The sequence below is a fragment of the Lithobates pipiens genome, unplaced genomic scaffold (genome assembly GCF_037356315.1).
Source record: "Lithobates pipiens isolate NorthernLeopardFrog02 unplaced genomic scaffold, aLitPip1_a1.2 Scaffold_3, whole genome shotgun sequence".
NCBI classification, from domain to species: Eukaryota; Metazoa; Chordata; class Amphibia; order Anura; family Ranidae; genus Lithobates; species Lithobates pipiens.
In genome coordinates, this window is record NW_027507790.1 from 23,147,970 (window position 1) to 23,175,088 (window position 27,119).

General features: G+C 38.2%; 1 protein-coding gene across 1 annotated transcript; it reads left to right on the forward strand.

Annotated features, from left to right (window-relative positions):
* The first annotated feature begins 2,389 nt into the window (after positions 1–2,389).
* Positions 2,390–23,765, forward strand: CRYBA4 (crystallin beta A4). The gene is made up of 6 exons (XM_077461385.1): positions 2,390–2,495; positions 11,140–11,190; positions 15,056–15,174; positions 16,639–16,780; positions 22,331–22,473; positions 23,523–23,765. The coding sequence occupies exons 1-6, from the start codon at positions 2,454–2,456 to the stop codon at positions 23,668–23,670; spliced, it is 645 nt and encodes a 214-aa protein (XP_077317511.1). The 5' UTR covers positions 2,390–2,453; the 3' UTR covers positions 23,671–23,765.
* The last annotated feature ends 3,354 nt before the right edge of the window (positions 23,766–27,119 follow it).

A 27,119-nucleotide genomic window follows, 5' to 3' on the forward strand; every position in this document is an offset into this window, starting at 1 on the left:
TATGGTTTATAGTGTGTCATATAGACATGGAACTTGGAAGGTGGATTGTCTAAGTTTTATAAACCTGCCAATGTGCATTTATCTGATAAAGCCCTGGATATCTTTAACCTTGATTTTCAGACCTGCGTTGAATTAGCTGTCACCATGGTGAGGTGCCAGACTCCTTAACAATTGAGCCTGGCATATGGGATGTTATAGTTGAAGTTAAAGTGGTAGCTCGAGCTTCAATAGCTGGGCTATATATATGGTTATATAAGAAACAGGTAAATATATGCTATGTGTGTTGATTATTTACAATTTATTGAAGTTGATATAGAATTTAATTATTATTTATACCTATAAACTAAGGAGTCTCTTGATGTAGTAAGCACTGTTACTTGTGCAATTAGGAGGGACGTGCTGAGTCCCTGCCCTCTCCACCTGTTCAGTGTATCACTGCTACCTCACTCCCAGTAATGGTATAGGGTCCCGCCGTGCACCTAGCGTAGACTTCATGTGTGTACTTCACTTAACTCTTGTTTTTCCTTACCTGTGCACAGGCTGAGGGCCCTGGTGGTTCAGATCTGCTTCCATTGCTATTGGAGACAGATTGCTGCATAAGGAGTGCGAACGATATTTCCCTCACTGCAAGAAGCTATCTCACCTGTCACGTGTATTCATTTATGACAAGCTGCTAGAGAAACCTTCTTTACCCTAGGCAACCACTTGTGTCTTCATACTACACCAACTCCCGTACCATTATCTTCATATTCCAATGTGTGTAGTGACCCGAGCTGTAACTATATGTGGCAGTTACTTGCAGTACACCCCTTGAGTAACTTCAGACCAGGCAAAAGAAAAGCTTTAAAAGTTTTACTTAAATAATTTGGCATGATGAGATTCACAAGATAACAGTTCAACATAAAGTGCAGTCTTTTCCTACATACCTAGTGCCTACTGTCTAACTTCAGGCTTGTGGCTTCCCCAGCATACTTGCACAGAATGAAAGTCCATACTTGGTAAAGTCCACAAGAGGTTTCTTCAAGGAGCACTGCAAGTTTCACCAATCTGACAGTCTAACATCAGTCTAATAAGTGGGAATTCTGATCTTGGCATGGTAATGGTGATCCAGGTTCCGCCAACGGCAACAAGAAGCACATCTCACAGGCTAAAAATCTCAGGCCCCTCGGGACTCTCTAGGTGCACCCAGCAAAGCTCGCAAGAAGAAAAAACCCGGGAACATAATTAACACAGGAACATAATTAACCATACCCTTGCCAACTGGGGCAGCGTTAACCTCTACCTGACTCTACCTGCCTACATATTAGTCATCTTCTTGGCAGAACATCTTCTCACACTCCAGTTCTGCTGTACAGGAACTGCAAGAGGTACCAGGTCAAATTCATAAAAATAAATTTAATGATGTATTAATGTTTACAGAGCTGCATTCATGTGTGTCTTTTATGACTGCTTAGAGACCAGCGTTAATACTGAGATGTGCTTTATTGATTAATGTAAAGAGTGTATTTTAATAACAGGCCCAGTTATGGTATTCTATATCCATACCTACCATTACAATACACTTATATGGACATTGGAGACTTCCTCTTTATTTATATCTAATAGTCAGCTACTCACAACTCCTCTTCAGGTCTTTATTGGTCAGTTTTTTAGCGTTGCATGTTCTTGTTCAGTCCTTTATAGATAGTTAACACGTTTCAGATTTTATGATGCCATTTTCATAGATAAAGCTACCTGCAGTTAACAATTTCCACATTTTGCAACCGTGAGCTGCACTGATGTGGATGTTGAGTTGCTTAATTTTTGTTTATTCAAATTGGTAAAATATAGAATTGATAATATCACATAAATATCTTTTAGAATGCTTGATATTCGTTAGAAAAGAATGATGATATCTCTTTCCCCTATAGCTGTCTTTTGGTGTTTTCGTTTTCCTCTGAAATCTTACCTCTTAGTGGCACTAGAGGTCTGCTGTTTAGCTTTAGTCACTTGTTCAGTTTCATCCCTAAATAATATATTCTGGATTATTGCTATATAAAAAATAAGTTGTTTCTTATTTATCTATGGCATTCTATCAATATCAGAAATATATCAGAAATATTTTGATTAATTGACATCACATACATACAGTATCACATAGCTAATAGCCATATAAGTTGTGTTGGTATGATCTGCATGTGGTTAGGTTATTTTAATCTGTGCATTAAATCACATATGGATATTTACAAATCCTGTGGCCCAAACTATATATGGCTGTCTCAATGTAAATGTGATGGGCTTGCACTTCTATACATTAGCACCTCCTGTATAGATTATATTCATTGTTCAGGCCACAGAGGTCCTAAACGAGGCCTCCCTGCATGTGCTGACTGAGGGGTTTCAGTAAAGCTGCCTCTATCTGTCTATGACCCATTCAGCAGGCTATATAAACCCTAGCAGATCAGCCACTCAGCATGTTGCCTACAGCGGACTCTCAGCTGCTTGATCTCAGCAAGGTAAGGTCCATATTTCTATGGACAGCAAAGGAAGCAATTCTTAGTAAGTGTTTGGCCAACTCTGTTATAGGGTACATAGAAGAAAAAGGTAAAAGTTTCCTAAGGTCTTATAATAACTGCTGGACTGCAAGAGCACAGTCTCCATAAAAAGACAGTCCTTCTAGCTAAAAGACCTTTTTTTTATAAACCACAGACATATGTAACTATTAGTTAATATAAGTAGTTAGAAAAGAGCTAGTTGAAATTGTTCAGTGCATGTGTTTTTTATGAGAAAACGTTAGAGAAATATTATTGACATATATAGGCTTACTCAAGCACTGTAAAGAACAGGAATGATATGCAAAGTGCAAAAAAGTATATTCAAACAGAATGCATCTCTTATCTGATGTAACTTTGGTAAAGTAAAAAGCGAGTCGATTTCTGTACTGAAGTTACTAAACTTTGCATGCTATCATTGCTAAAAATGAATGTCATAATAACGACTAAAGATTAGTGTTGACGCGGTGATTTGCTTTCATGCAAAGAAGGGCATTTAGGATTGAAAGCCAATCCGACGTGTTCCAGGCTTGTATCTCTATTAGTAAAATGAGTAAAAATATGTGGGTTGCAATTAATTCTATCAAAAACCAAGGGTGCAAATGAAGGAATCCTGGCTGAACCCTTATCCAGCTAATTTGGTTTGGCCATATCTAGTAACAAGGGCCACCAAGGATTTCAAGTTTGAAAATGCTGTAAAACAACTGCTTATATTTGACCAATGAACATTATTACTATACAGGATTTATATAGCACTTACAGTTTCTACAGCGCTTTACAACATGAGGGAACTCAGTACAGTTACAATACAATTCAATACAGGAGAAATTAGAGGGACCTGCTCATTAGAGCTTACAATCTAGGAAGGAGGATCATGTGATACAAAAGGTAGAAGAGTATGGTATTAGAAGATGGTATATCAGGTCTCCAAATCCATGTTAAGCACACAATTACAACTAAATCTATGTATGTTATAGAAAAACAGACAATTTTATTTTCTACTTGTTATAAAGCATCCAGTTAGTGTGAAGTATTTATGAGGCGGGCTTTAAAAAAAAAAAGACATTTTGGGATATACAAATAAAACATCTGATTAAAAAAAATAAGATAATTAGCATGCAAACTCAAATGATACTGCACCATAATATGCTGGTGGTTCTGGCAAGACTGAGTAACTAAGAGTAACTAAGTTATCAGACAATATTCTATCCATTTATAGGACGTCTTTCCAGGAGAGCTGCATTCGCATATCAATCATGCTCTCCAGCCAGTCAAATTACATTGCCCAGACAAACATTCTGACATGAGAAATAGCCTGATTTGCTCAAGTATAGATGACGGAATGCGCTTACAGCCACAGATCTGTCAGCTGCTTAAAATATATCCGTTTCTCCTTGATTTCATGGCTTCAGTCAGAATATACGCCGCACTTGTTTGGTATGCGCTTATATAACATTTGTCAGAGTTTGGTATTTGAAAAGCTAATCACTGATGGGAAATTAGATGAAGTTATATCACGATGTACCAACTTTTAATCTGGAAAAATGCAGATGATGTTTTTAATTTGGATATCAGCTTAATTAAAACCGCACCATTTATTTTCAATTTTGTATATATCTTGTGGGATAGCAGTGACAGTCTATCCAGTTTAAAACTTCCATTGCACAGTGTACAGATGCAACAGATATAAGCAACCCTAGCAGAAAGCCAAAGCTATATAGGTATTAAAGGGAAACCACAGTGACTTTTTGGTCAGTTTTATTTAGATATTTTTGTGAAAGACTATTAACTCTTATTTTATAAAATTGTTTTATAATATTTTCATAAAATCTGTATTTTATAAATCAACATTTAGGCATGCTTTTATGCTTTTTTCGGTACAGTTCATTTTGAACTGTCTATTAAGAAAGCCCAGCATTAGCACTGCAATTGTAAACTGCTCCTGACAGTTAACACAGTAGAACTCTGATCTCAGTAGGATCTCTGCTTGAAGAGGAGGATAGGAGCATGTCCCTCCTCTGACCAGTTTAGTGGACTCATTAAACTGGTCAATACTGGACAGAAGCAAACATCAGTTATCCGGACAAGACTTAAGCCAAGTACACATCGTCAAATTGTGATCGTCTGTTTTTTTTGCATGCTAGTCTCCCAGCCACATTGAAAATGAAGAGGTTATCTGGCCATAGATGGATCAAATCTCAGTCAGTTCAGCAGGTGACTTAACCCGCTGTACCCTGCTGTACAAACTTTCATACTTCTCGCAAACTTTTGCATAAATCAGGGATTGTTACTCTTTTTGCATATATTGCAATACATGTCCATGTTGCCACCTGCAGGTTGCCAAACGAAATACAAAGTTAAATATTTCACTGAATTAGTTGACAGTCACCTTTCCAAAAGACAAAACAAAAAATGTTTACTCTGTTGAAAAGTTCCTTGGATCGGCCTTCCCAAGTCAGACTTTTGCCACGTCCATTATGAGGGGTTCGCATCTTTCAAGTTTCATTTTTATTTTATAATACCTAATGGAGATTGCTGCGGGAGTTTTGAGACTTGGTCCGTCAAAGTAAAAGTAAAACTTCCTCACTGAAGAACAGGAGTCAGAAACACCACCACAAGTATATCTTGCCACTAGTTTTAATCCAAAAGACAAATATTATTTTGGATGAGCGACTATTCAATAAATGTGCTTTTTACCCCTGTGCTTGCATGAAGAATCTGCTGCAACTTCCCTTGTTAGGCAATAGTTGCAAAGCCAAACATATCTCAATGCCAATGAAAGCTGATTTGTGATTGGATGCCATGGGTCAGTGCACATCATTGCTTTAGCACTAGATAACTAAAATAGTATTTTATTTTCACTTGCAATACGGCCTTTATCTTTATCCCATCAATGCTGTGCTGCTAAAAATGAATTGTGCTTGAATAATAAATCATAACATGACTGACAAAGCTGGTACACTTCTTAATAATCACTTATATAGAGCAAGGGCATAACTCGGACAAGATGAAATATAAAAGATGCCACATTTTTCAATGACTTCATAAAAAAAAAACAACATATTGTTTTACCAAGAGTAATGTACTCCAAACAGACATATTTATTGCAAACCTATTTCATAATGCTGAAACATTTCCAAATGTATCTAGCTTTTGTGTATTCAGTGATAAGAATCATTGTTCTTTGCCGTGAATTTGAGTTAACGGTCGTACCAATACACATAGATCTTTGATCTGTCTTTGTATATGCACATAACAGTGAGTCATGACAACCCATATCATAATCTTGGCCACCTGTGAACATAAATATAGAAATAGCTAAAGTAAAATAGGGACAGCTACCATCACTTTGTTGGAGTGCATAATAAGACAGAAACTAAGATATGATTCTTAAAACATATGCAAACTTTTATCCATGTATTAAAATGCATTGACAGATCTGCATTACTGTGCTAAATAACATAAATTAGCTATGGCTAGTATTGAAGCTAGACATCACTGAAAGTGAACCTGTAGGTTCATCTTTCCTTAAAAAGTGCCCCTGTAGGTTCATCTTTCCTTAAAAAGTGCCCATGTAGGTTCATCTTTCCTTAAAAAGTGCCCTCAGTTTCACGAGCCAGAGTGCCCCAGGTTGTCCAGGAACCCCCTATTCCAGACTCTTTGTTAGATAATTATTAAACAAATTGATTACTGGCAAAAAGCTGGTTGGAAATGTCATCCCCCTGCACTTTCAAATGGTATTTCAATGTGATGAATATTCTTATTGGAAAACAGAAAGATGCAGGAATACAAAGAGGTGGCCCATGAATTGTCCAGGAATCCATGTGGTCAACAGAGCATAAGGATTTGTGGATGCCTAGATAAATAAACCGATGATCAGCCACTAGGTGTCTGTTTTATGATCATGATGTTACCTTACAAAATATGGCAAAGCCCAAAGGTTGTGTGGTGTCTTTAATATACTTAAAGAGGAGCTCTAGTCTCTCCTCAAAAATTTTTAAGTCAGCAGCTACATATACTGTAACTGCTGACTTTTAATATAAGGACACTTACCTGCCCCTGGATCCAGCACTATCCTCATCCAAGCCGATTCTTCAATCATCTTCGGGTGCAGGCACCGACAGCTTCACTAAGGGAAACCGGCAGTGAAGCTTTGTGGCTTTCCAGTCAGCTTCCAACTATACATGCGTGAGCCATGCTGTTCTCCTGCAGTCTTCTGGGGACCTATGATGTGTCACAGAAGGCTGCGGGGGAAAGAGGGGGTCGACCTTACTCTCAGAACGCTGCGGCGATCTGACTGGAAGTGGGGAAGTGGGTACCTGTCAAAATCAGGTACCCCACCCCCCAAAAAAAGTGCCAAATGTAAACGAGGATGGGAAAGTGGGAGAAGGAAGTGTGGAACATTCTCTTTTGGGTGAAGTTCTGCTTTAAATATATTTTCTTTATGCATTTGTAACATTCTCAAGAAAGAAAAACAATTTAAAAAAAAAAAAATCTTTTAAATCGGGTAAATATGAAGTATAGTAGCAGTTAGAGAGAGCAAAGGTTTTAGATAACTAGTTACAGCTGTGCAAGCAGATTTTAAAGTTAAACACACGGCTGAATGTGTGAATTGAACAATTTAGATGTACTGTTCTTCTCCTAATAGAGATTGTACTTTCCTTTTCATCTGTAAGCACACACAACAAATGCAGAGGTAGTGCTGGGCTTTCTTACTAGAAATCCCCAACTGTTCTGAAAACATTGTAGAATGTAGAAAGAACCATATATGTAAAAGCATATGATTAGCATTACTTTGCTATTTAACCACTTCATTACAGGGCATTTTTCCCCCCTTTCTGCCCAGGCCAATTTCCAGCTTTCAGCGCTGTCACATTTTGAATGACAATTGCGCAATCATGCGACATTGTACCCAAATTAAATTTTGATCGTTTTTCCCCCCCACAAATATAGCTTTTTTTGGTGGTATTTGATCACCTCTGCGTTTTTAATTTTTTCGCTATGAACAAAAAAAGAGTGTAAAAAAAAAAAACACCATATTTATTACTTTTTACTATAATAAATATCCCATTTAAATTTTTTTCTCAGTTTAGGCCGGTATGTATTCTTCTACATATTTTTGGTAAAAAAAATCCCAATAAGCGTATATTTATTGGTTTGCGCAAAAGTTATAGCGTCTACAAAATAGGGGATAGATTTGTCATTTTTATTATTTATTTATTTTTACTACTAATGGCGGCAATCTGTGATTTTTTTCATGACTGTGACATTGCAGTGGACAGATTGGACACTTTTGACACTATTTTGGGACCATTCACATTTATAAAGCGATTGGTACTGTAATAAATGCACCAATTACTGTAGTAATGTGACTGGTAGGGAAGGGGTTAACACTAGGGGGCACTGAAGGGGTTAAATGTGTGTCCTAGGGAGTGATTCTAACTGTGGGGGGAGGGGACTGATGAGGGGAGGAGACCGATTGGTGTTCCTTTGTACAAGGAACATACAGTCAGTTCTCCTCTCCCCTGACAGGACGCGGATCTGTGTGTTTACAGATCCATGTCCCAGCTCTGTTACCGGGCAATCCCGGGTGGCTGGTGGACATTGTGACCGCCAGGCACGCACATTGGGTCCCCAGCAATGCGGTGCACGCGCGCTTTCCACAATGCCGGGAAGCAGAGGACGTCATATGACGCCCACCCGGAGGGAGGAATGGTTCCTGCCGCCGTCATTTTACAATACGGCGGTAGGGAATTGGTTAAAGTTTATATGGAATTGCAAAAGCAGAGCAGTGAAGGAGCATGTCCCACATACTCCTAAACTGTGACATTTTTTTTTTCAGCACAGTCAGAAGTTAAGGTTAGCCCAAAAATCAGGTGAAAATGAGCCTGGACTTGTATGTATGTATTTATGTGTAATATATTTTATTTATAATTACCAATTAAGTAATAAAAAATCCAAAAACATGTACTATTTTATATGAACAAAATCACACAATTCCATAATGATGCACCTACAATAAAATTCACATTCTTTTCTAAATGTAATGGCCTTAGGTTTAATTTTTGAATCAACATAAAAAAAAAATAATCAATATTATCCTATTTTATGGACCCTTTTAATTTGCTGCAACAAATCTGCACAGGAATCCTGGAAAATGACAGTTTTTATTGTTTTACCTAAGATTGATTTTACACCAGGCTAGTCCTTAGTTGATCTGAGAGTCATTATTGAACAGTACATTTCTGCACAGGCTGTAACTACTGTACACCCCTTTTAAGTGAGATCCTTTTATGTTTTGCGTTTACTGCATACCCTGAAATGAGAAGACCTTGCTTTATTAAGATTATTTTATTAAATTTTTTTGCTTTCCTCTGGATCATCTGTGAGATTAGGCATTTGTAATATGGAGGTTTTCTACTTATTTATCCATGTTTTTAATTTGTTGAACTGATGGAATGTGCCCTTTTTCAACCTAACTATGTAACTAATATTAGCACTAAATGAACAATTACATTACCCAACTATTATCAACAATGCCTCAATATCAAAGTTTAGATGTAGTAATTGATTCTGTGTATTCATTTTTTGCCAGATGCTGATAATTATGCAAAAAAAGATTTTATGAACAAGAAACTGTCAAATAGTATAGGGTTGGTTACCTAATCTGTTCAGGGGTCTCATGAAGGAAGTAAAGTTTACATGTGGTCCTAAAACATCAGTTTGACAATAGAATGATATGCCTGGTCCCATGCATTACATTACATTACACGTAAGACTTAACAAAAAAAAGTTTTCTTCAGTGTAAGTATGGTTGTCTGGTCACAGCCCACTTTCTGATATCAAGAATAAATATTCTATTTTTACTTGTATGGGGACACAAGGAGGAACGCTGCTGATGCCAGATTGATTATTTAATGCAGAGACTGGCACAAGCAAACTCTGCATTGCAGACTTATGGAAGACTTTGTGAAGACTTTTTATTTTAAGCAATATAACTGAGTACCCTCAAAAAGCACTAGATCAGCCTTTCTCAACCATAGTTCCTCTTGAGTTTGATAGAGATTTCATAAAACATATGTCATAGTAAAAACATAACATTTCCCGTGTATTTCTGCAATACGTGCAGTCGTGCACATATCTAAATATTTTTTACCATTAAAGACACTGCATGTACAGTTCCTAAGCTCTGCTGTGTACTGAAAACATAGCAGTTTAGTTTACAGAGTGGTATCAGCCCTGCCCAGTGTGTTTTACAGACCTTCCCGCTCTCAGATCTCTACAACATATTGGTTAATCATTTTGTAGTCCTGATATTAGAACTAGTAGGGCTCTTGTGATATACACAGAAAGTATACATTGGACAAATGACAGCAATTCATTGCTAACACTTTTTTTTTAGCTTCCAATGGTGATTTAAAAAACATAAGGGGAGCACATAAGAGAAGTTCATTGTTGGGGTTTACATAAACTGTAAGCAGTGAGCATGTGCAAATCGATCTCTCACCTACACTGACCACCAAACAAGTAGGCAATTTTCAGCTGGCCACCAATGTAAGGGGTCCCCCTTTTACAATGACCACCAATGTTAAGGGGCACCACAATTTTCACTAAAACACAAAAGGAGAGCAAAGCCACCCTAGTGTAACTAGCCTTTAATATGGTAAAGTTAAAAACACTACAATGGTCAAACTCACATTGTGTGAAGATAGATAGAGCATTAGGATTCCACTTTGGCCGCACTCCTATAACTGACTCAAGATCCTGACAGAGGAAGTAACTCGCTGGTAACTCACCAATTTATAGGGGGAAAATATACGCTCACGCGCTCACCTCCCCTGTCTCGGATCTTAAATGGACTAGGTAGGGGAAAAAATACTTTTAGGCATTGGTTACAACGGTGGGACTATAGAAACTTAACAGATAAACCATCATAATAAGGTTCCTTGACAGGTTGTAAAAACAATTAAACAATTTATAAAAATATGTCTGCTCCCAGTAAACACTAATATGTTAAAAAATGTAATAATTTGAATATGCTTAATTATGCTAATTAAGGGATCAACCATGAGACATAGAACATACTACTCCCATTAAATGATGCTTTGGCCACAATTTCCACTGTCTGCCTTCTATTATGTTGTTGGTATTATTATTATTATTATTATTATAATAATATTATTTCCATATTATTATTGAAAATAATTTTGTGTTTTATAGCCCTGGTAGTCAAATACTCTTGGACACCACAATCCTTTTTTCCTTTTCTACACTTACCATGCTATGTCACATGTGCTTTAGGTATAGACATTTTAGCAGGGAATCTGTAAGACCTGAAAAGTTATTTCAAGGATTTCATAGGGGAAAAAGGTTGGCAAAGGTTGCACTAGATAGACAGGATACTCTTATACAAACATTTTTATTCATTTTCACAAAGCCAGGAAAGGGTACTATCATTCAAAGGATTGAAAGCAGCACAAAGCAATGCTATATATATTATATATATATAAATTCATACCATAATTATGCATTGTTATTATGAGTACATCAATGTTAAAAAAGCAATATTAACAATTTGTATATAATGTTTATCCTTCTTCCTCCACAGGACAGAGCCACTATGACCCAACACTGTACTAAATTTGCTGGCCACTGGAAGGTATTTACCCTCAGTATTCATGGTGCCTAAAGTACAAATCTTTTTGTTCTAAAGATACACTTCAATTCCTGAGTATTATACATCTAGCATTTCACAGAAGCACTACATTCAAGAGCATACCATACAATAACAACACTTTTTAAAAACTGGTCTTGAATTTGGACCCCCATATAATGTTAATCTTTGCACATACATATATAATAAATGTTTAATAGTCTTTTGCTAAATGGCAAATAAAACATGAAAGAAAATTTCAGTGTTGGTTGAAGTCAACTGGTTAAACAAGTTTTAGAAATCTAATCACACCTTTTCATTGCTGCAGTAAATGGAGATTTGGATGCAGGAGGTGCTCAAAACATGTACAACGTGAATTTAAAGGTGATAGGAATGACCTCTAAGGTGTTAGCAGGCAGACTGGGAACCTCAGCCAAGGGATCTTATTGTCCACCCAGAGCTAAACCTTCAGTGGTGCATTCATTTAGCTATTAGCGGTTTACCAAAAATACTGACTTGTTGTAGCTTGAAGATAGCCTGAATTAGTTTAGGTCTAAGCCCTTGTACACATGATCGGACATTCCGACAACAAAATCTAGCGGATTTTGTCCAAAACTTGTGTTGCATACACACGGTCGGACAAAGTTGTCGGAAAATCCGATCGAGCGTAACGAGACGATGTTATTTCGTTACGACAGGACTACGTTCAGACTAGTAGTCAATAGCTTTGGTCTAGGAATTTGATCTGAGCATGCGTGGCACTTTGTCCGATCGGAATTCTCTACACACAATCGGACAAAGTCAGATTGGATCATGTTGTCAGAAAGTTTTATAGCCCAGCTCTAAAACTTTGTCCGTTGGATATTCCGACGGAAACAGTCCGATGGAGCCCACACAAAGTCGGATTATCCGACAACACGGTCCGATCGGACATTTTCCGTCGGAATGTCCGACCGTGTGTACAAGGGCTAACACATTCATAATGGGATACCCAAGATTCAGCATTTGGATGGAATCATACAGCCATATAACAACAAGCAATGCTCATAATTTTAAACAAAGTTTGTAATAATTGGGTCAGTTTTGATCTCTTGAGAGTGGGTAATCTCCAGAGGAAATTCTTATTGCAAGTTGGCCTGATAGAATAGTAATGGATGGAAGTACTACATTTGCATTGCAATCACCTTCATGCAAGAATTAAGATGAGTGTTCCTGGTGTTTGAATAACCTGATAGATATCCCCTCATTCTCAGTTCAGCAGTAATTTGCCTGTTCATAACTACCCTTAGGCTATGAACAAACTGTTGAATAACTAGTATGTAACCGTTAGTACTGTAGTCCTAAAATAAAGTACCAGGTAGCAATAAGCACTTTGAAAGATGCAAGTTGACTCGAATCCTCCATTTGGTGACAAGTCTAAGTTTTTAGCCCCACCATCATTATTTCTTTTTGGTAGATTGGAATGGTCAGTGATATTCTATTGATTGTGGCTTACCAATGGAAGATCCTAGGGCTGTGGCTTGGGAGGCAGGGGTTAAATACATACTATACTAGGAATATAACAGAAGCCAGGGGAACAGGATAGACAGAGAAGATCAAAAACAAGGTAGTAAAATCAAGATATACTTCTTTGTCAGCTCATTGTGTCTGGCTCTCATTATAAAACAGGGACTGTGTTGCCTGGTCTTCCCAGAGCTGAAAGGATGTCTACCCACATGTTATCCTCAACATGCTAGCTAGCAGCTGCAGAGATCTAAGAAAAAAAATTGAAAGGGAAAGGAAAGGAAGGCATAAGGATTTACAGCAGGTTTCAGGAGTCAATGGCAACAACAGATTGCATGTAAGAAACACACAGGAGAAGACACACTGAACTAGGACATAGAGAGGGGAAGCAACATGTAAGAAGAAGAAAGTAATTATGGTAAATGACAAGAAGTACACTAGACTGTTATTACTGCAAAGGGGACAGAAGCAGGAGTCAGGGACAAAGAATTAAGAAGAGCAGAGTTGCAAACAAACTAAGAAGTGGTACTAAGAACAACACTGACCAGAGAGGTCTTGGAGCAGGAGAGGCAAAAAGGCACGATCCACTAAGACAGGAATTCAATAGACAAGAAAAACAATAAACATATAAAAATGCAAAGAAAGGCTTAGATGGGATAAATGTAAGTGCCGGACAGAGCAGTCAGTACAAATACCAGAAGCACAAATCAAACAGATCTTGGGTTTGATCTCAGGTAGTGTCAAACATACATGCTTGTTAGTTACATTTCCCACTGCTTCTTTATGTCTGTCAAAAAACTTTGGTGGAGACAGTCTTGAAGCCAGCACATTCAAAGAAGATCAGCAATAACAGTCTCATTTTTAGAACCTAAAATATTACATTCAGAAGAACTCCATATTCCAGCCCATCTTTCCTTGTCAATTTCCTAAATATATATAAAAGCCACTGATGCAGATTTAGCGTTATTGCTAGCAGGCAGTGTACATGTACAGTACCAGTCCAGCTTATTCTAAAATATTTCACATGCATTGGGCATAGCCATGAGAATAACATTTGTATTAATTTCCAGGTCAGTTCATGCATTTAGAATGGTCAGAATGGTCAGTATTCTCTAAAGCCATCCCTAACACATGGTTAACATTTTAGAAGACACTGGCAACATTGCCTTGTTTTGGTAAGAAAAAAGCCAGTAACCATGGCTGGAGGGTATTGTCACTAGATTCCTTCAAGGATATCAAATCTAATTATGTTTTCATCCACCTATAACTGAAATGTTAATTTTTGATGGAGTCTACTGAGATACATCTGTAGGCTGAACTCCTTTGTCTTGCTGTCTTTGGCTTCTACACTTTTATATTGGGCTAGCCTCAAAATTCAGAATTCTTAATCTAAATACGTGTATGAAGTAATTGACTTAAAGTAGAAAAGCCTTCAATATAACAGCCAGGCAATTACCATTTTCTGTATGTTTTTTTTCACTCACATTGACTGCCCATGTAAGTCATACCATTTGAGATATGGAGAATATATATATATATATATATATATATATATATATATATATATATATATATACACACACACACATATACACATACACACACACACACACACACACATAGTGTTACAGTCTACATGAGATTTTGGAAACCCAAATAACAAGATGTGCAAGCTAAAAGCTGCAGGTCATTAGTGTCATTGTGTTTATTTAAAAGGATTTTCCTTTTCGAAAGAAATCCTCACTACTCCCAATGGAATAATAACAGAGTGTCAGGTCATTTAGGTATTGTCCAATTAAAAGGAGCAAATGACACATTTCACACTTTCCCTGCGGGATAAAGACCTACATTTTTCCTGATCAGTTTTAATGCCATTTTTATATTTTAAATACTGTATAGAGACCTATACTTCATTTTAACCATAACTATATAGAAAGTACTTGCCACATACATAATTTACTAGGTCAGCTATCATTACCCATAATTCTTAGCAAACAACATTGCGATTCCAGATAAACAGGCTGCTGTAAACCATTACTCTATGCAGACATCTATTCCCTGAGGTCTGCCTTAGATTTATATCTCCAAAAGCATTATGTTCTGCTCAATAAAAGTCCAAGGAAAATGAAAAAGCTGATAGCCCGAACTACCCTCCAGACTCACCATGACATAAGGCTTAATTAGACCAACTGTACAAATGATATTACTGGCTATGCACTGGTGTTTTTCTTCTGTCATTCAGGAGCATCACTGGGGAAATCTTATATACCTTTCTCACTGCCCTCGTCTTGCTCTGTGGCTGTCTGACACTTGTGTCCTTGTATCATCATGTGACTCATGCTTTGACTTCTAACTGCTTCCATTTAAGATTATTGCCTGGGATGAAGAATGCTTCCAGGGCCGCAGACACGAGTTTACATCTGAATGCTATAACATCATGGAATTAGGATTTGAAACTGTCCGCTCATTTAAAATAGAGAGTGGAGCGTAAGTATAAATACTGGTGAAACAAGATTAAAATAGAACTGTGGCCAAGCTATAAACACTCAAATATTTACAGTACCTATTCTTAACAAGCAGTAAAGGGGCTTTAAAATAAGCCCCACTGACCTCTGCAGCTGTATTAATATGGAACAATTCATCCTCAAAATTCACAATTAAAGTTGGGAAGTTGTTTAGTTTGATTCACAGTACTTTTCTTTCTCTCCTTCTTCTGTCAGTATTTTCCTTGAGAGGTTGGAAGGCTGGCAGGTGGCAAGTCAGTGCTGACAGGTGGCAGCAAACTGAGCTACTGAAGGAAAATAAAAGTGAAAAATGTTTTACTGTAAAATTTGAAGATGAATATGCCACAGTGCATGCAGCTACATAGAACAGTGAAGACTTGTGTTTAAAGCTTATTTTCTGCTTAATTAGAATATGTAAATATTCAGAGATTAGTTGTAGTTCTAATTTAAGACTCTTTTATAAAAGAAAACCAGAGAGCAAAGCCTATGTTCAAAGACCAGTAACCCTTTTTCTGTAATACGATCAGTAAAACATAAAATTGGTTGTGATATACTACCACACTTTGTATAGTCAGTGCATTTCCGGTCCCTCAATAAATGATCGCCCAGTTGGGCTGGGCCAACAATCTGCACTGCTCTAGTTGGTAACGCATGATGATGGAAATAAACTTGACCTCTGCCAAACAATCTTGGCCAGGCAGAAGGTTCAATTAGAGCTAGTCAGTTAGCATCTCTCACTGCTGCCTACTTTAGTAGCTTTATTAAATGTATTAAATTACAAACCTCAGCAACCACGGTGCTGATAAACAGAAATGTTTGTTACACCTATAGTGCCCTGGTAGAAGACGATACAATGAATGTATTTATGTTGCTAATTATGAAATACACAATATAGCATATTTCCAATTCATTTGTCTTGAGAACTGGTAATAATGAATCTATCAAGTGTTATTAGGTTAGGCCAAGCCATACTTGTTTTTCCATATTAGTAATCTAGTTGAATTTACTTTGCCTTGTATATTTAGTTTAAGAATGACAAACATGAGACAAGCCTGCCTGTTTAAAATACAGAAAAACTTGCTTCAGCATATTATTTTTATATTTTCTGTTTTATACAAATGTGCAGCACAAAACCATTTTTACAGGAACTCACACTTTACAATGTGTTATTTATGTATGCCTATTACAGTGGTATCTACTTGAAAACATTACAAAAATTTATAATATATAATATATTCAGTTACACACATCGCAACTAATGCCAAGTTCTTAACAATTTACCAACTCTTGAGAAGTATACATTAAAAATAATACATAAGGTAATGAAGGTAAAAAAATTGAAATAAAAACCACATACAGGAAAATTTTAGTTTTGGCTTACCCCTGCAAGATATTACAGTTTGCTAACACATGCAATGTAATCACGGTCTGCATTCTATTCCCACAGCTGGGTTGGATATGAGCACTTAGGATTCCAAGGTCAGCAGTTTGTGCTGGAGAGAGGAGAGTACCCCCGCTGGGAGGCCTGGAGTGGCAGCAACGCTTACCATGTCGAGAGAATGACCTCCTTCCGACCAATTGCCTGTGCTGTAAGTACACATTCCATAGCAGTCCACAGGGGGCCTCTGATAATAGTTTTCACTTACATATGACAGAGTGTAGTTCATACCACCTAACAATAATGGCCCACACACATAATTGTATTTAAAAGATGTGTATTATCTTTTAATAATAATATATTAATAGTAATATTTCGTATGTATTCTAGAATAGAGTTTACAGCTGTTACAAAGCCCAGTTAAGAATATTTCAGAGATTGTTATTAGCCTTGCTCACAATAACATGTATTAACTTATATTTTCTATCTTGGAGAAGACTATATGACAGCTGTACACTGGCTGGCATGTTTGCCCTAAATTTTATTACTTTGCATGCTTGCAAAAATGATATATGATGCCAGTGTAATATGGAACAGACTGTTTAAAATAACACTGAAATAATTGTAAATATATATATGAAGTTTGGTTTTTTCAATACATATATGTTATTTCCTTATTTCTCAGTGGCCACCATCCATTTATATATCAATAGAACAAAAAAACACAACCTTTTTTTAAGTGGAGGCAGGGAGACCATGGATAAGACTTTGTATGTGCCACTGAGAAATCACAAATATAATAAAATTATACATTTTTATTACATAAAGTTAAAAACAGTAAAGTGCAAAACACCAATAAAAGCAATAAATTCAGGTATACAGTTTGTCTTGCAATACAGGACCAATGCGTTTCGCAAAGAGTTTACTTCTTCAAGATCCACGCCTTAATTGTATCTTCTATACCAGTGATGGCGAACCTTGGAACCTCAGATGTTTTGGAACGACATTTCCCATGATGCTCATGCATTCTGTAGTGTAGTTGAGCATCATGGAAAATGTTGTTCTAAAACATCTGGGTTGCCAAGGTTCGCCATCACTGTTCTATACCATTAATTTTACATTCCCCAAACAGCAAATGTAGATCTCATTCCTCAGAAGATCATATATAGGCATGAATGTTCTGTCATGGACATACATTATATAACAGTGGTCATCAAGTCTATAGGGGTCACCAACAGGGCTCAATCAAAAAGGCTCCAACTTTATTGCCATATCCCCATATCCTGCAGTATATGGATGCTCACCTGCTTCAATATAAAACCACTTTTATGAAAACCACATCCATGTCATTAGTAAAAGCACATGTCTGATTCCAATAAGGTGCCAGTATGGCGAGCAGCTGTCCTGATGACATGGATGTGGTTTTCCTGAAAGTGGGTTTATATTGAAACAGGAAAGCATCCATATAGGACATGGGGATATGGAATATAGTTAGAGCCTTTTGGATTGAGCCCTGTTAGAGTTGATGACCACTGCTATTTAATAACCTTATATTACCAAAAGTATTGGGACACCTTCCTTTACACCCACATGAACTTTAATGGCATCCCAGTCTTAGTCCGTAGGGTTCAATATTGAGTTGACCTAACCTTTGCAGGTATATCATCTTTAACTCTTCTAGAAAGGTTGTCCACAAGGTTTAGGAGTGTGGCTAAGGGAATGTTTGATCATTCTTCCATTTGTGGTTAGGCACTGATGTGGATGAGGCCTGGCATGCAGTCTCTGCTATAATTCATCCCAAGGGTGTTCTATCGAGTTGAGGTCAGGAACTAAGGGGTCCAGCCCAACCCTTGAGAAACAACCCCACACCAGAATCCCTCCTCTACCAAAGGATTTTGACCAGTGCACCAAGCAATGTTCATAAATACATAGATGAGCAAGTTTGGGGTGGAGGAACTTGGCTGGCCTGCACAAAGTCCTTGCCTCAACTTGATGAAGGGGATGAATTAGAGCAGATACTGCGAGCCATACCTTCTCGTCCACGTCAGTGTCTGACCTCTCAAATGTGTTTCTGGAAGAATGGTCAAATATTCCAATAGAAACATTCCTAAACCTTGTGGACAGCCTTCCCAGAAGAGTTGAAGATGTTACAGCTGCAAAGGGTGGTCCGGGTCAATATTGAACCCTATGGACTAAGACTGGGGTGCCATTAAAGTTCCGGGGAGTATGAAGGCAGGCTTCCCAATACTTTTGGTAATATATTGTATATCTCATTGAGACAACATTCATGTCTATATATGATGTTCTGCAGAATGAGATCTACAATTCAACTCACGATATAAAATATACAATTCAGGCGTGGATCTGAAGAAGTGAACTCTTTGCAAAATGCATTGGTTCTGTACTCCTTAATACTGCAAGACGATGTGTATATGTGAATTCATTACTTTTAATGGTGTTTTGTCCTTTACTGTTTGTAGCTTTATGGATTTATAAATTATTATTTTATTATTTTTGTGTGATTTCTCAGAGGCTTATACAAAGTCCCATTCATGGTCTCCCTGCCTCATTTTGCACTTAAAAATAGTAATGTTCTATTAATACTATCAAATAACTCAGTTCGGAGATACAGTCCCATATTCGTATTTGCTAAATATAGGGCCATTTTAATAGGATCAGTGGTTACGGTTATAGAAAAAGCAAAAACCAAAGGTTTATTTTCTCAAGGCATTTATCTAGTATAAATATTTAAAGATAATAATCAATACATACAAGTCTTTTGAGTATTTTAGTTTCTAGTCTGCTTTCAAAGCTTTTCTGTGTTGCGTAGAGATCGTTTCTTGACGGTTTATAGTATTTATTCATGGCATTTAGACAGTGCCAACATACTCTACTGCTCTACAGAGACCCATGGAGAATACAGCCCAATGTCCCAAGCACTCGTATATATTCAAGAGCTAATTTATAACAGAGGCCAGCTAATCTGCCAAAATGTTGCTAAAATGTATAATAAAGAGAAACAGCCAATGGAAACACATAAAGATAGAAAAACCTAAAGCTCTAGGGAATAAGGTCTTTGCTGGACCCAAACTAGTGTATTGGTAGTAATGAGAAATGAAACAAATAATGATGAATATTCTCCGTCAAAACTTGCCTGAACAATTTGCCCCTTCACGTTAAGACCGCACTATATTAAGATATCTCTCAACTCAACTCAACAAAAAGTCAATCCAAATATTTTTTTAACTTATCGATTTATTAATAATAGAAGAAGGTTGTATCTACATCATTCCAAAACCATAAAATGTGTACACCAAGAAATCCACAATTTAAATTGTATATTAAATAAAAAATATTCAGTACATCTAGGAAATTTATACACATTTTCACATTTATGTTATACCTTCAAAACAATTCACATACAGAACAATACTTGTTAATGTGCCAGAAATCCAGTGAGGTAGTAACTTCCTGTTTGCCTTTAGCTATACAATAAGGATGTGGAATCTAATTTACAGAATTATGAAAAAGGTGGAGACTAATGTTAATATAATAAAGTACAGTGTGTAACTTCTAGGCATACAGACATTTTCAGCACTTACACTGGAAGTTTATAATTGTTTATTATTAGTCTCTTTACGTGAAAAGAGAGTAGACAAACAAAAAGTCAGAATTTTATTAAACCGAAGGGCTGAAAAGCACATTGTTCTCTAAAAAAAATCCTACCTTTATTACTACTTAACAAAAAGAGACGGAAAGGCTGCACACTAATGGAAACGATCCAACATGATTTTATTGCTCCAACATGAGTCACACACAACAGACACCAAGACAAAGACCTAGGACCCAGTAGGTGACGTTAGGTGACGTGAGGTCATTAGTGCTTTTTCAAACTTTTTTCAAGTTTGAAAAACTTGGATGAATAAAATCGCATTGAATCATTTTTGTTGGTGTGCAGCCTTTCCTTTTTTTTCCTATTGACTTCAGTGGCGAGAGTGATTTGCTTACCTGGTGCAGTGCTCCTTCTTCTTGAACTTTCATGTTAAATTTATTTGTGCTTGATCACTTCAGGCTGTTCCATTTTGCAGGTATAGCTATGTAAAACATTTAAAATAAGTATCTATACTGTTTAAAATCCAGGAATACTCAGTTCCCTCCTGCTCTGCACATGCTCAGTTGCTCTCTATTTTTCGGCACTGTGCCTAAAGGCTGATCTGCTGACAGCCTAAAGATTTACTGCTGCACAGGAGCACTTGAGCAAAATGGCAGCCTCTGGCAAGAAGAAACGGGAGAAATGCTTGAGGCAATTTACAGCACACACTAAATTTGGTAGCATAATTATTAATGTAATTAATGTAACCTTATAGGTGTTATTTGTACACAGTTTTAGCGCGGTATACACCATAATTTTTTATTATTAATGTGAAATGTATATTCCTTGCTAAATAATTTTTTTTTGTTATTAAGCTGTTATGGGTAAAGATTATTATTAAAGGTTTTAGACATTATGAACAATAAAGAGCAGTGTGCGCATTAATCCCAACAGCATCCACTCAGAAATATTAGTCTTGGGCTGATTGACTTTTTAACAACACCCTGCCCTATGCCTCCTTCTGCAGGAGCCTGACAAAATAACTGGCAGCTATGACAGTGGTAATAGGTAAGACAGAAAATGCATATAAACAATAACAGTAGGACAGCATCCTCTGTGGCCGCTTTTCTTGACCAAGGTTCCATAGAACTTTAGTGTTTTTCCAGAGGTCCCTTATGCAGTGGTGGATTGATCTTCCCTCTACACCGACCATATATCAATATAAGGAGACAGTTTTCCACTGATATCCAGTGTAAGGGGTAACTTCAACATTGACCCCCAACGTAAGGGGGCACTTTTCCTCTGACTGCCAATGTAAGGTGGCACTACTCCAATGAGCACCAATGTAAGAGGGTACATTTCCACCGACTGCTAGTGTAATGGATGAACTACACCAAGCACTATTGTAAGTGGGGTACATTTCTACTGATCACAAATATATGTGGGCAGTACACCCACTACTAATGTAAGGGGAAGCTTCTCCACTGACCACCAATGTAATGGGGCACCACATTCACCACAAATGTGGGTGGGGGGGCACCATGCCAACCACCACTCCTACCACTCTCTACTTGCTTTATTACCAATCAGATTCACATTTCCAGGGCATATTTGGATCTGACCGGATCAGATGGCTAGAAAATAACCCTTTGATTCATCTATTTGTGTATTTCTGAAACAAATATGTCTGCAGTGGTTATGTATGAGAATACTTCTCCTGCATTAGCAATGGGTAAGTAAATAGTGTTTCCAAATCACCACATTACTGACAAAAAATGAGGTGGATCAGTATACTGCTGGTTAAAAAAAAAAGCCTTTTCAATTTTGATTCAGATTATATTTTTAATGCGTACTTAAAAAATATGAAATCCAAGTGCAGTCCCTATGTAGTGAAGGTGTTTGTAAGCGTATCACCTATTACACTGGGGTACTGTGTGCTGTGCTGTGTCCAGGAATGCTCTAGCTAGTTGACAGTCGATGACAGTTTGAGGTTACTTTCTTGTGCATGAAAACACACAGTAAGATGACAGCAGTAAAGTGAATTTTATTTGACTCCTATAGATCACTGCTATTTGTGATGAACGTTTCCCTTCTTCTACCCTTTGTTGTGTCTCTCAAGTTCATTAAATGTTTCTCTTGTAACAACAAATGTCTGTATTACTCGCTTAGAACCATCGTGATTGCAAGATGACCATCTTTGAGAAGGAAAACTTCCTGGGAAGAAAAGGAGAGTTGAGTGATGACTATCCCTCCCTGCAGGCCATGGGCTGGTGTAACAATGAAGTTGGCTCTTTCCGTGTTCAGTCTGGCGCGTAAGTCACATGTCAAAATACCATGCTTTATAGTTAGAGAGTTAAAATGTATGTCAGGGTGGAATATTCATACATCTCTGCAATACATACACATTTCAGCGTGGTTTATCCCTGTTAACATGCTACAATGACAGAATAATAATTGATGTGCCGGAAATCGAATGTGCTCCTAAATTCCTGTTTGGGCTGACAACACAATGGGGTTGATTTACTAAATGCAAATAGGCTATGCGCTTTGCAAAGGGCAGTTGCACTCTGCAAATGCAGCTGCTCCAGAGCTAAGTAAATGAGCATCAATTCTGGTGACTTCCATTATCCAATCATGTGCAAGCAAAAATTCCGTTTTTTAAATTTTCCTTGCACGTGATTGGGTACTCTTTGCAAAGTGAAGAGTTACCTAATTTACTAAGCTCTGGAGCAGCTGCATTTGCGGAGTGCAACTACACTTTGCAAAGTGCACAGTCTATTTGCCTTTAGCAAATCAAACACAATGGGGGTTATTTACTAAAGACAAATCCGCTTTGCACTACAAGTGCACTTGGAAGTGCAGTCACTGTAGATCCGAGGGGGACATGCAAGGAAAATAAAAAAACAGCATTTTAGCTTGCACATGATTGGATGATAAAATCAGCAGACCTTCCCCTCATTTCAGATCTTCCCCTTAGATTTACAGTGACTGCACTTACAAGTGCACTTGCAGTGCAAAGTGGATTTGTCGTTTTTCGTAAATAACCCCCAATGTCTCTGCTGCACTGAGATTCCAACCAGTTTTGTCAGTACCCTACTCCTCTATCCCCCTCCACATGCATACATCGACTTTTTCCAGAAGGATAATGCTGCTGTTTTTTTCCCCAAGAGTGTTAATTTTGACATCAATTTTCGATTTAGTTTAAAGCCTCATACACGATCGGATTTTCTAATGGGAAATGTGTGATGACAGTTCACAACTTTTTTATGGTCCTTCTTCAATGTTGATGACATTACAAACACAGGTATTGTGGAAAGGACTGAGACGCACATTTATCTGTTTTCTTTTCATTACCCTACAGTTGGGTGTGTTACCAGTATCCCGGTTATCGTGGCTTCCAGTACATCCTGGAGTGTGACCGTCATTCAGGAGAGTACAAGCACTGGAGAGAGTGGGGATCTCACGCACAGACCTTCCAAATCCAATCCATCCGCAGAATTCAGCAGTAACCATCTTTTACATGGAGATACATATTTTAACCTAAAACAAATGAAACGATGCTTAACGTAAATAAAAATTTTGTTTCTTTTGTGTATCATATAAAGTCATAGTAATTTTTTTTGTTGTCTGGAATTTAATTATTGGACTTGTAATGCAAGTAAGCTGATTACATTGAACATAAAGCTTTATTACCTAAGGGGGGGTAACCTTTCCTACTCATAATAACTTTCCTCTTCAAGTGTAAGATTACTGAGCTGGCTGAAAAGCACATAGGTATACATACAATTGCTAATAATGTACTTGTCTTTGTGCTCACCAGCAAAATATTATTATGGGAGAACAAAAAAGTCAGCACAGTCAATAGACTTTGGAGTTGAATTACTAAAGGCAAATCCACTTGGTAGCGTAGTTGCTGTAGATCTGAGCGGAAGATCTGAAATGAGTGGAAGCTCTGCTGGTTTTATCATCCAATCATGTGCAAGCTAAAATGCTGTTTTTTATTTTCCTTGCATGTCCCCCTTGGATCTACAGCGACTGCAATTCCAAGTGCACTTGTAGTGCAAAGTGGATTTGCCTTTAGTAAATAACCCCCATTGCCCCTTGAGATCTCTTGGTGTCTTCTAAGCTCTGTGGTTAGGCTCAGATGTTCCACATATGGCCCAACTAGAGTTGCCACCTCATCCCTTTAAACCCAAACACACATGAATTACACAGGTTCTGAAGGCTAATTTAATGCAGATAAGGCAACAAGTGAGTTTAATTACCACCTTAATCAGCCTCAGAACCTGTGTAATTAATAGGCGTTCGGGTTTAAAGGGATGAGATGGCAACCCTACGCCCAACTGTGATTATTTTTGCAGAATCGGAAGTGATTCATCTAACACATTTACGGAAACCTTTAGGCCAGAAATTAACAAATGTAACAACTTAATTGAACTATAAATGTCAGGGAGATATAATTATACATGCATTATCTCCTTTATATGAAGTATTTAGAGCGGGCCTTCGGTCAATTTTTTTCAACTTTCCATCTATTAAATCTTCTGCCCTTTGAATAGTAAAACATTTTTTTTTCTGCCAGTAAATACCTTATACAGCTCACGTCCTGTTTCTTGTCTGAAAAAAAGCCTAGACTTATGACATCATACACAGATCTCTCTCTCTCACTCTTTCGTGAGAGTTTGCCACGAAGGGAGGGGGCATGGGCGTCCACAGAACTTTTTTCAGGTGGGGGCATAATTTTAGGGTCACACATGCGCCACCCCTTTTCGACAATGTCATTATCACATTATCATGGTCAGAGACTGCAGATGTAGTACAATCCTTAGGCTAAGTAATGGATAATGGCCAACAGGCTCTCTTGCCAGACCCAGCGAAACTCGTAGTGGTCCCTCCGGCTGGAAGATCACTCGCTCTGGGTTCCCCGGGGCGACTCTGGTCAGTAGTGTATCATCTCTGTACCCTGGCAGTAGCTCAGTCTTTCATTCTCTGGCGGTGCTGGGCAGCGTGGCTCTCTCTGGTGGCGCTGGACAGCATGGCTCTCTGGTGGCGTGGGGCAGTGTAGCTCTCTCTTTGGTGGCGCTGGGCAGCGTGGCTCTCTCTCTGGCTTCTGCCGAGCACACTCCTCGTTCTTTTTCCTGTAGCACCCTCTCCCTCAGCTTTTTTCCATGCTGCAGTCTCTCAATCTCTCTTGATTGAGCTGTAGCTTCCCTATGGAAAATGGGGCTGCCAATCTTTGGGACTACATGTCCCATGATGCTCTCCTCTCCTAGTCTCCTTTGATTGGCCCTCAGTTATGGCCAATAGGGAAGGAACTGAGCTGGCAGGAAGCTGGGTGAGGAACCTGGTGAGAGCTATCGTCTCTTCTCCCTGACAGGAGAAAGGGGGGGGTGACTAGGGGAAACCTGATAGCCCGCAGCTCGCCTTTCTTCTGTCACAGCGCCGCCGAGTTCTCTTCTGGACTGCGCAGGGACACTACACTGATAGGGGGGCTTGACAGAACCTTGATGGTGTCACCCCACTGGCGGGTTGCACACGGGTGTGGGCTGCCCGCACCCGGATAGCGATGGAACTGTATTGAATTTAAGATCTGACCCCTGATTCCAGGGGGGGCACTTGACCCCCCTTGCCCCTACCTGCAGATGCCCATGGGAGGGGGGATGAGTCATAAGAGGGCCAATGAGAGCTGCAGAGCTGGAGATGTGCCTCTGTGTAAATCCAGGAAGTGAACAGGCAGCAGCTTCAGCTGCCCACAGTTAAAATGGTTACAGCCAGACTTATATAGGGAGATTTCTGCAGCATATATAGCAAATACAGAATCACAGTATATATAGAATAACATGCAAAGTGGTTGGAGGGAAGCTTCAGAATGACAAAGATGTTTTTATTACAAATTATCCGAGCAAACTGCAGTTCCTCTTTAACCACTTGCCGCCCGCCATATAACATATAACAAAATTTCGTCAGTAAAGTGGCTGTGATATCCTGACCGGACGTCATATGATCAAGCTGCTGTGCACCCCTGGGGGCGCGCATTGTGGCGATCTTTGTTCCAGCGTGTCAGTATAAAGGGGACTCTTTACTATCAGTGTTGCCTATCAGTGCCCATCAGTAAAAACGTACTTATTTACAAAATTTTATAACAAAAACAAATGAAAACTTTTTTTTTTTTTTTTTACATTTATGCTCTTTTCGTTTATCAAAAAATAAAAACCGCAGAGGTGATCAAATACCACCACAAGAAAGCTCTATTTGTGGGAACAAAATGATAAAAATGTTGTTTGGGTACAGTGTAGCATGACGGCACAATTGTCATTTAAAAACTGACAGCGTTGAAAGCTAAAAAATGGCCTGGGCAGGAAGGTGTGAAAGTGCCCGGTATTGAAGTGGTTAAGCTGGTGTGAGACTAAAGTTGGCCATTCATGGATTGAAATTAAGCCAGTTCAGCAGGGACCATCCAAATTTTGGCCCATGTATGGGAAACTTGGTGGTACACAAGTCAATCTATCCATCAGCCTGTTGGGTTTTATAGACAGTAACACTAATCATTGTGTTGTGCTGGTGAGGAAGTCTCCCCGCACTCCCAACTATCAGAAAACAATAACACTGCGGAGGGATTCCCCCATCAAGCAATTTTGCATAATCTATGGTCTGCTTAAGAAACTCTAGGGTACTTGCACAAAATTCTGGCTGAAATTTCTTGTGTTTATTTTGCACGTATTTGTGTGTATTTGAGCACATATTTGCAATTACATTAGAAAAATAAATTCTAGCTTCCAGAATGCAGATTTAATCTCTTCAAACTTAACATTTTATGCATATACACGTGGGTTCTGTAGACAACTTCAGCTTAACCCCCCTGACGGTATTCCCGAGTCTGACTCGGGGTGGATTTTTTATACCAAGAGCGGTATCCCAGAGTCAGACTCGGGACTGCATCGCTGGATCCAGGAGAACG

What these genes read in the sequence shown, in the direction of transcription:
- CRYBA4 (XM_077461385.1), top strand. Translation starts at nt 2,454, where the DNA reads ATGTTGCCTACAGCGGACTCTCAGCTGCTTGATCTCAGCAAG. An exon ending in AATTTGCTGGCCACTGGAAG is followed by an intron (nt 11,191 to 15,055) that starts GTATTTACCCTC and finishes CTTCCATTTAAG; the next exon opens with ATTATTGCCTGGGATGAAGA. An exon ending in TCCGACCAATTGCCTGTGCT is followed by an intron (nt 16,781 to 22,330) that starts GTAAGTACACAT and finishes TTACTCGCTTAG; the next exon opens with AACCATCGTGATTGCAAGAT.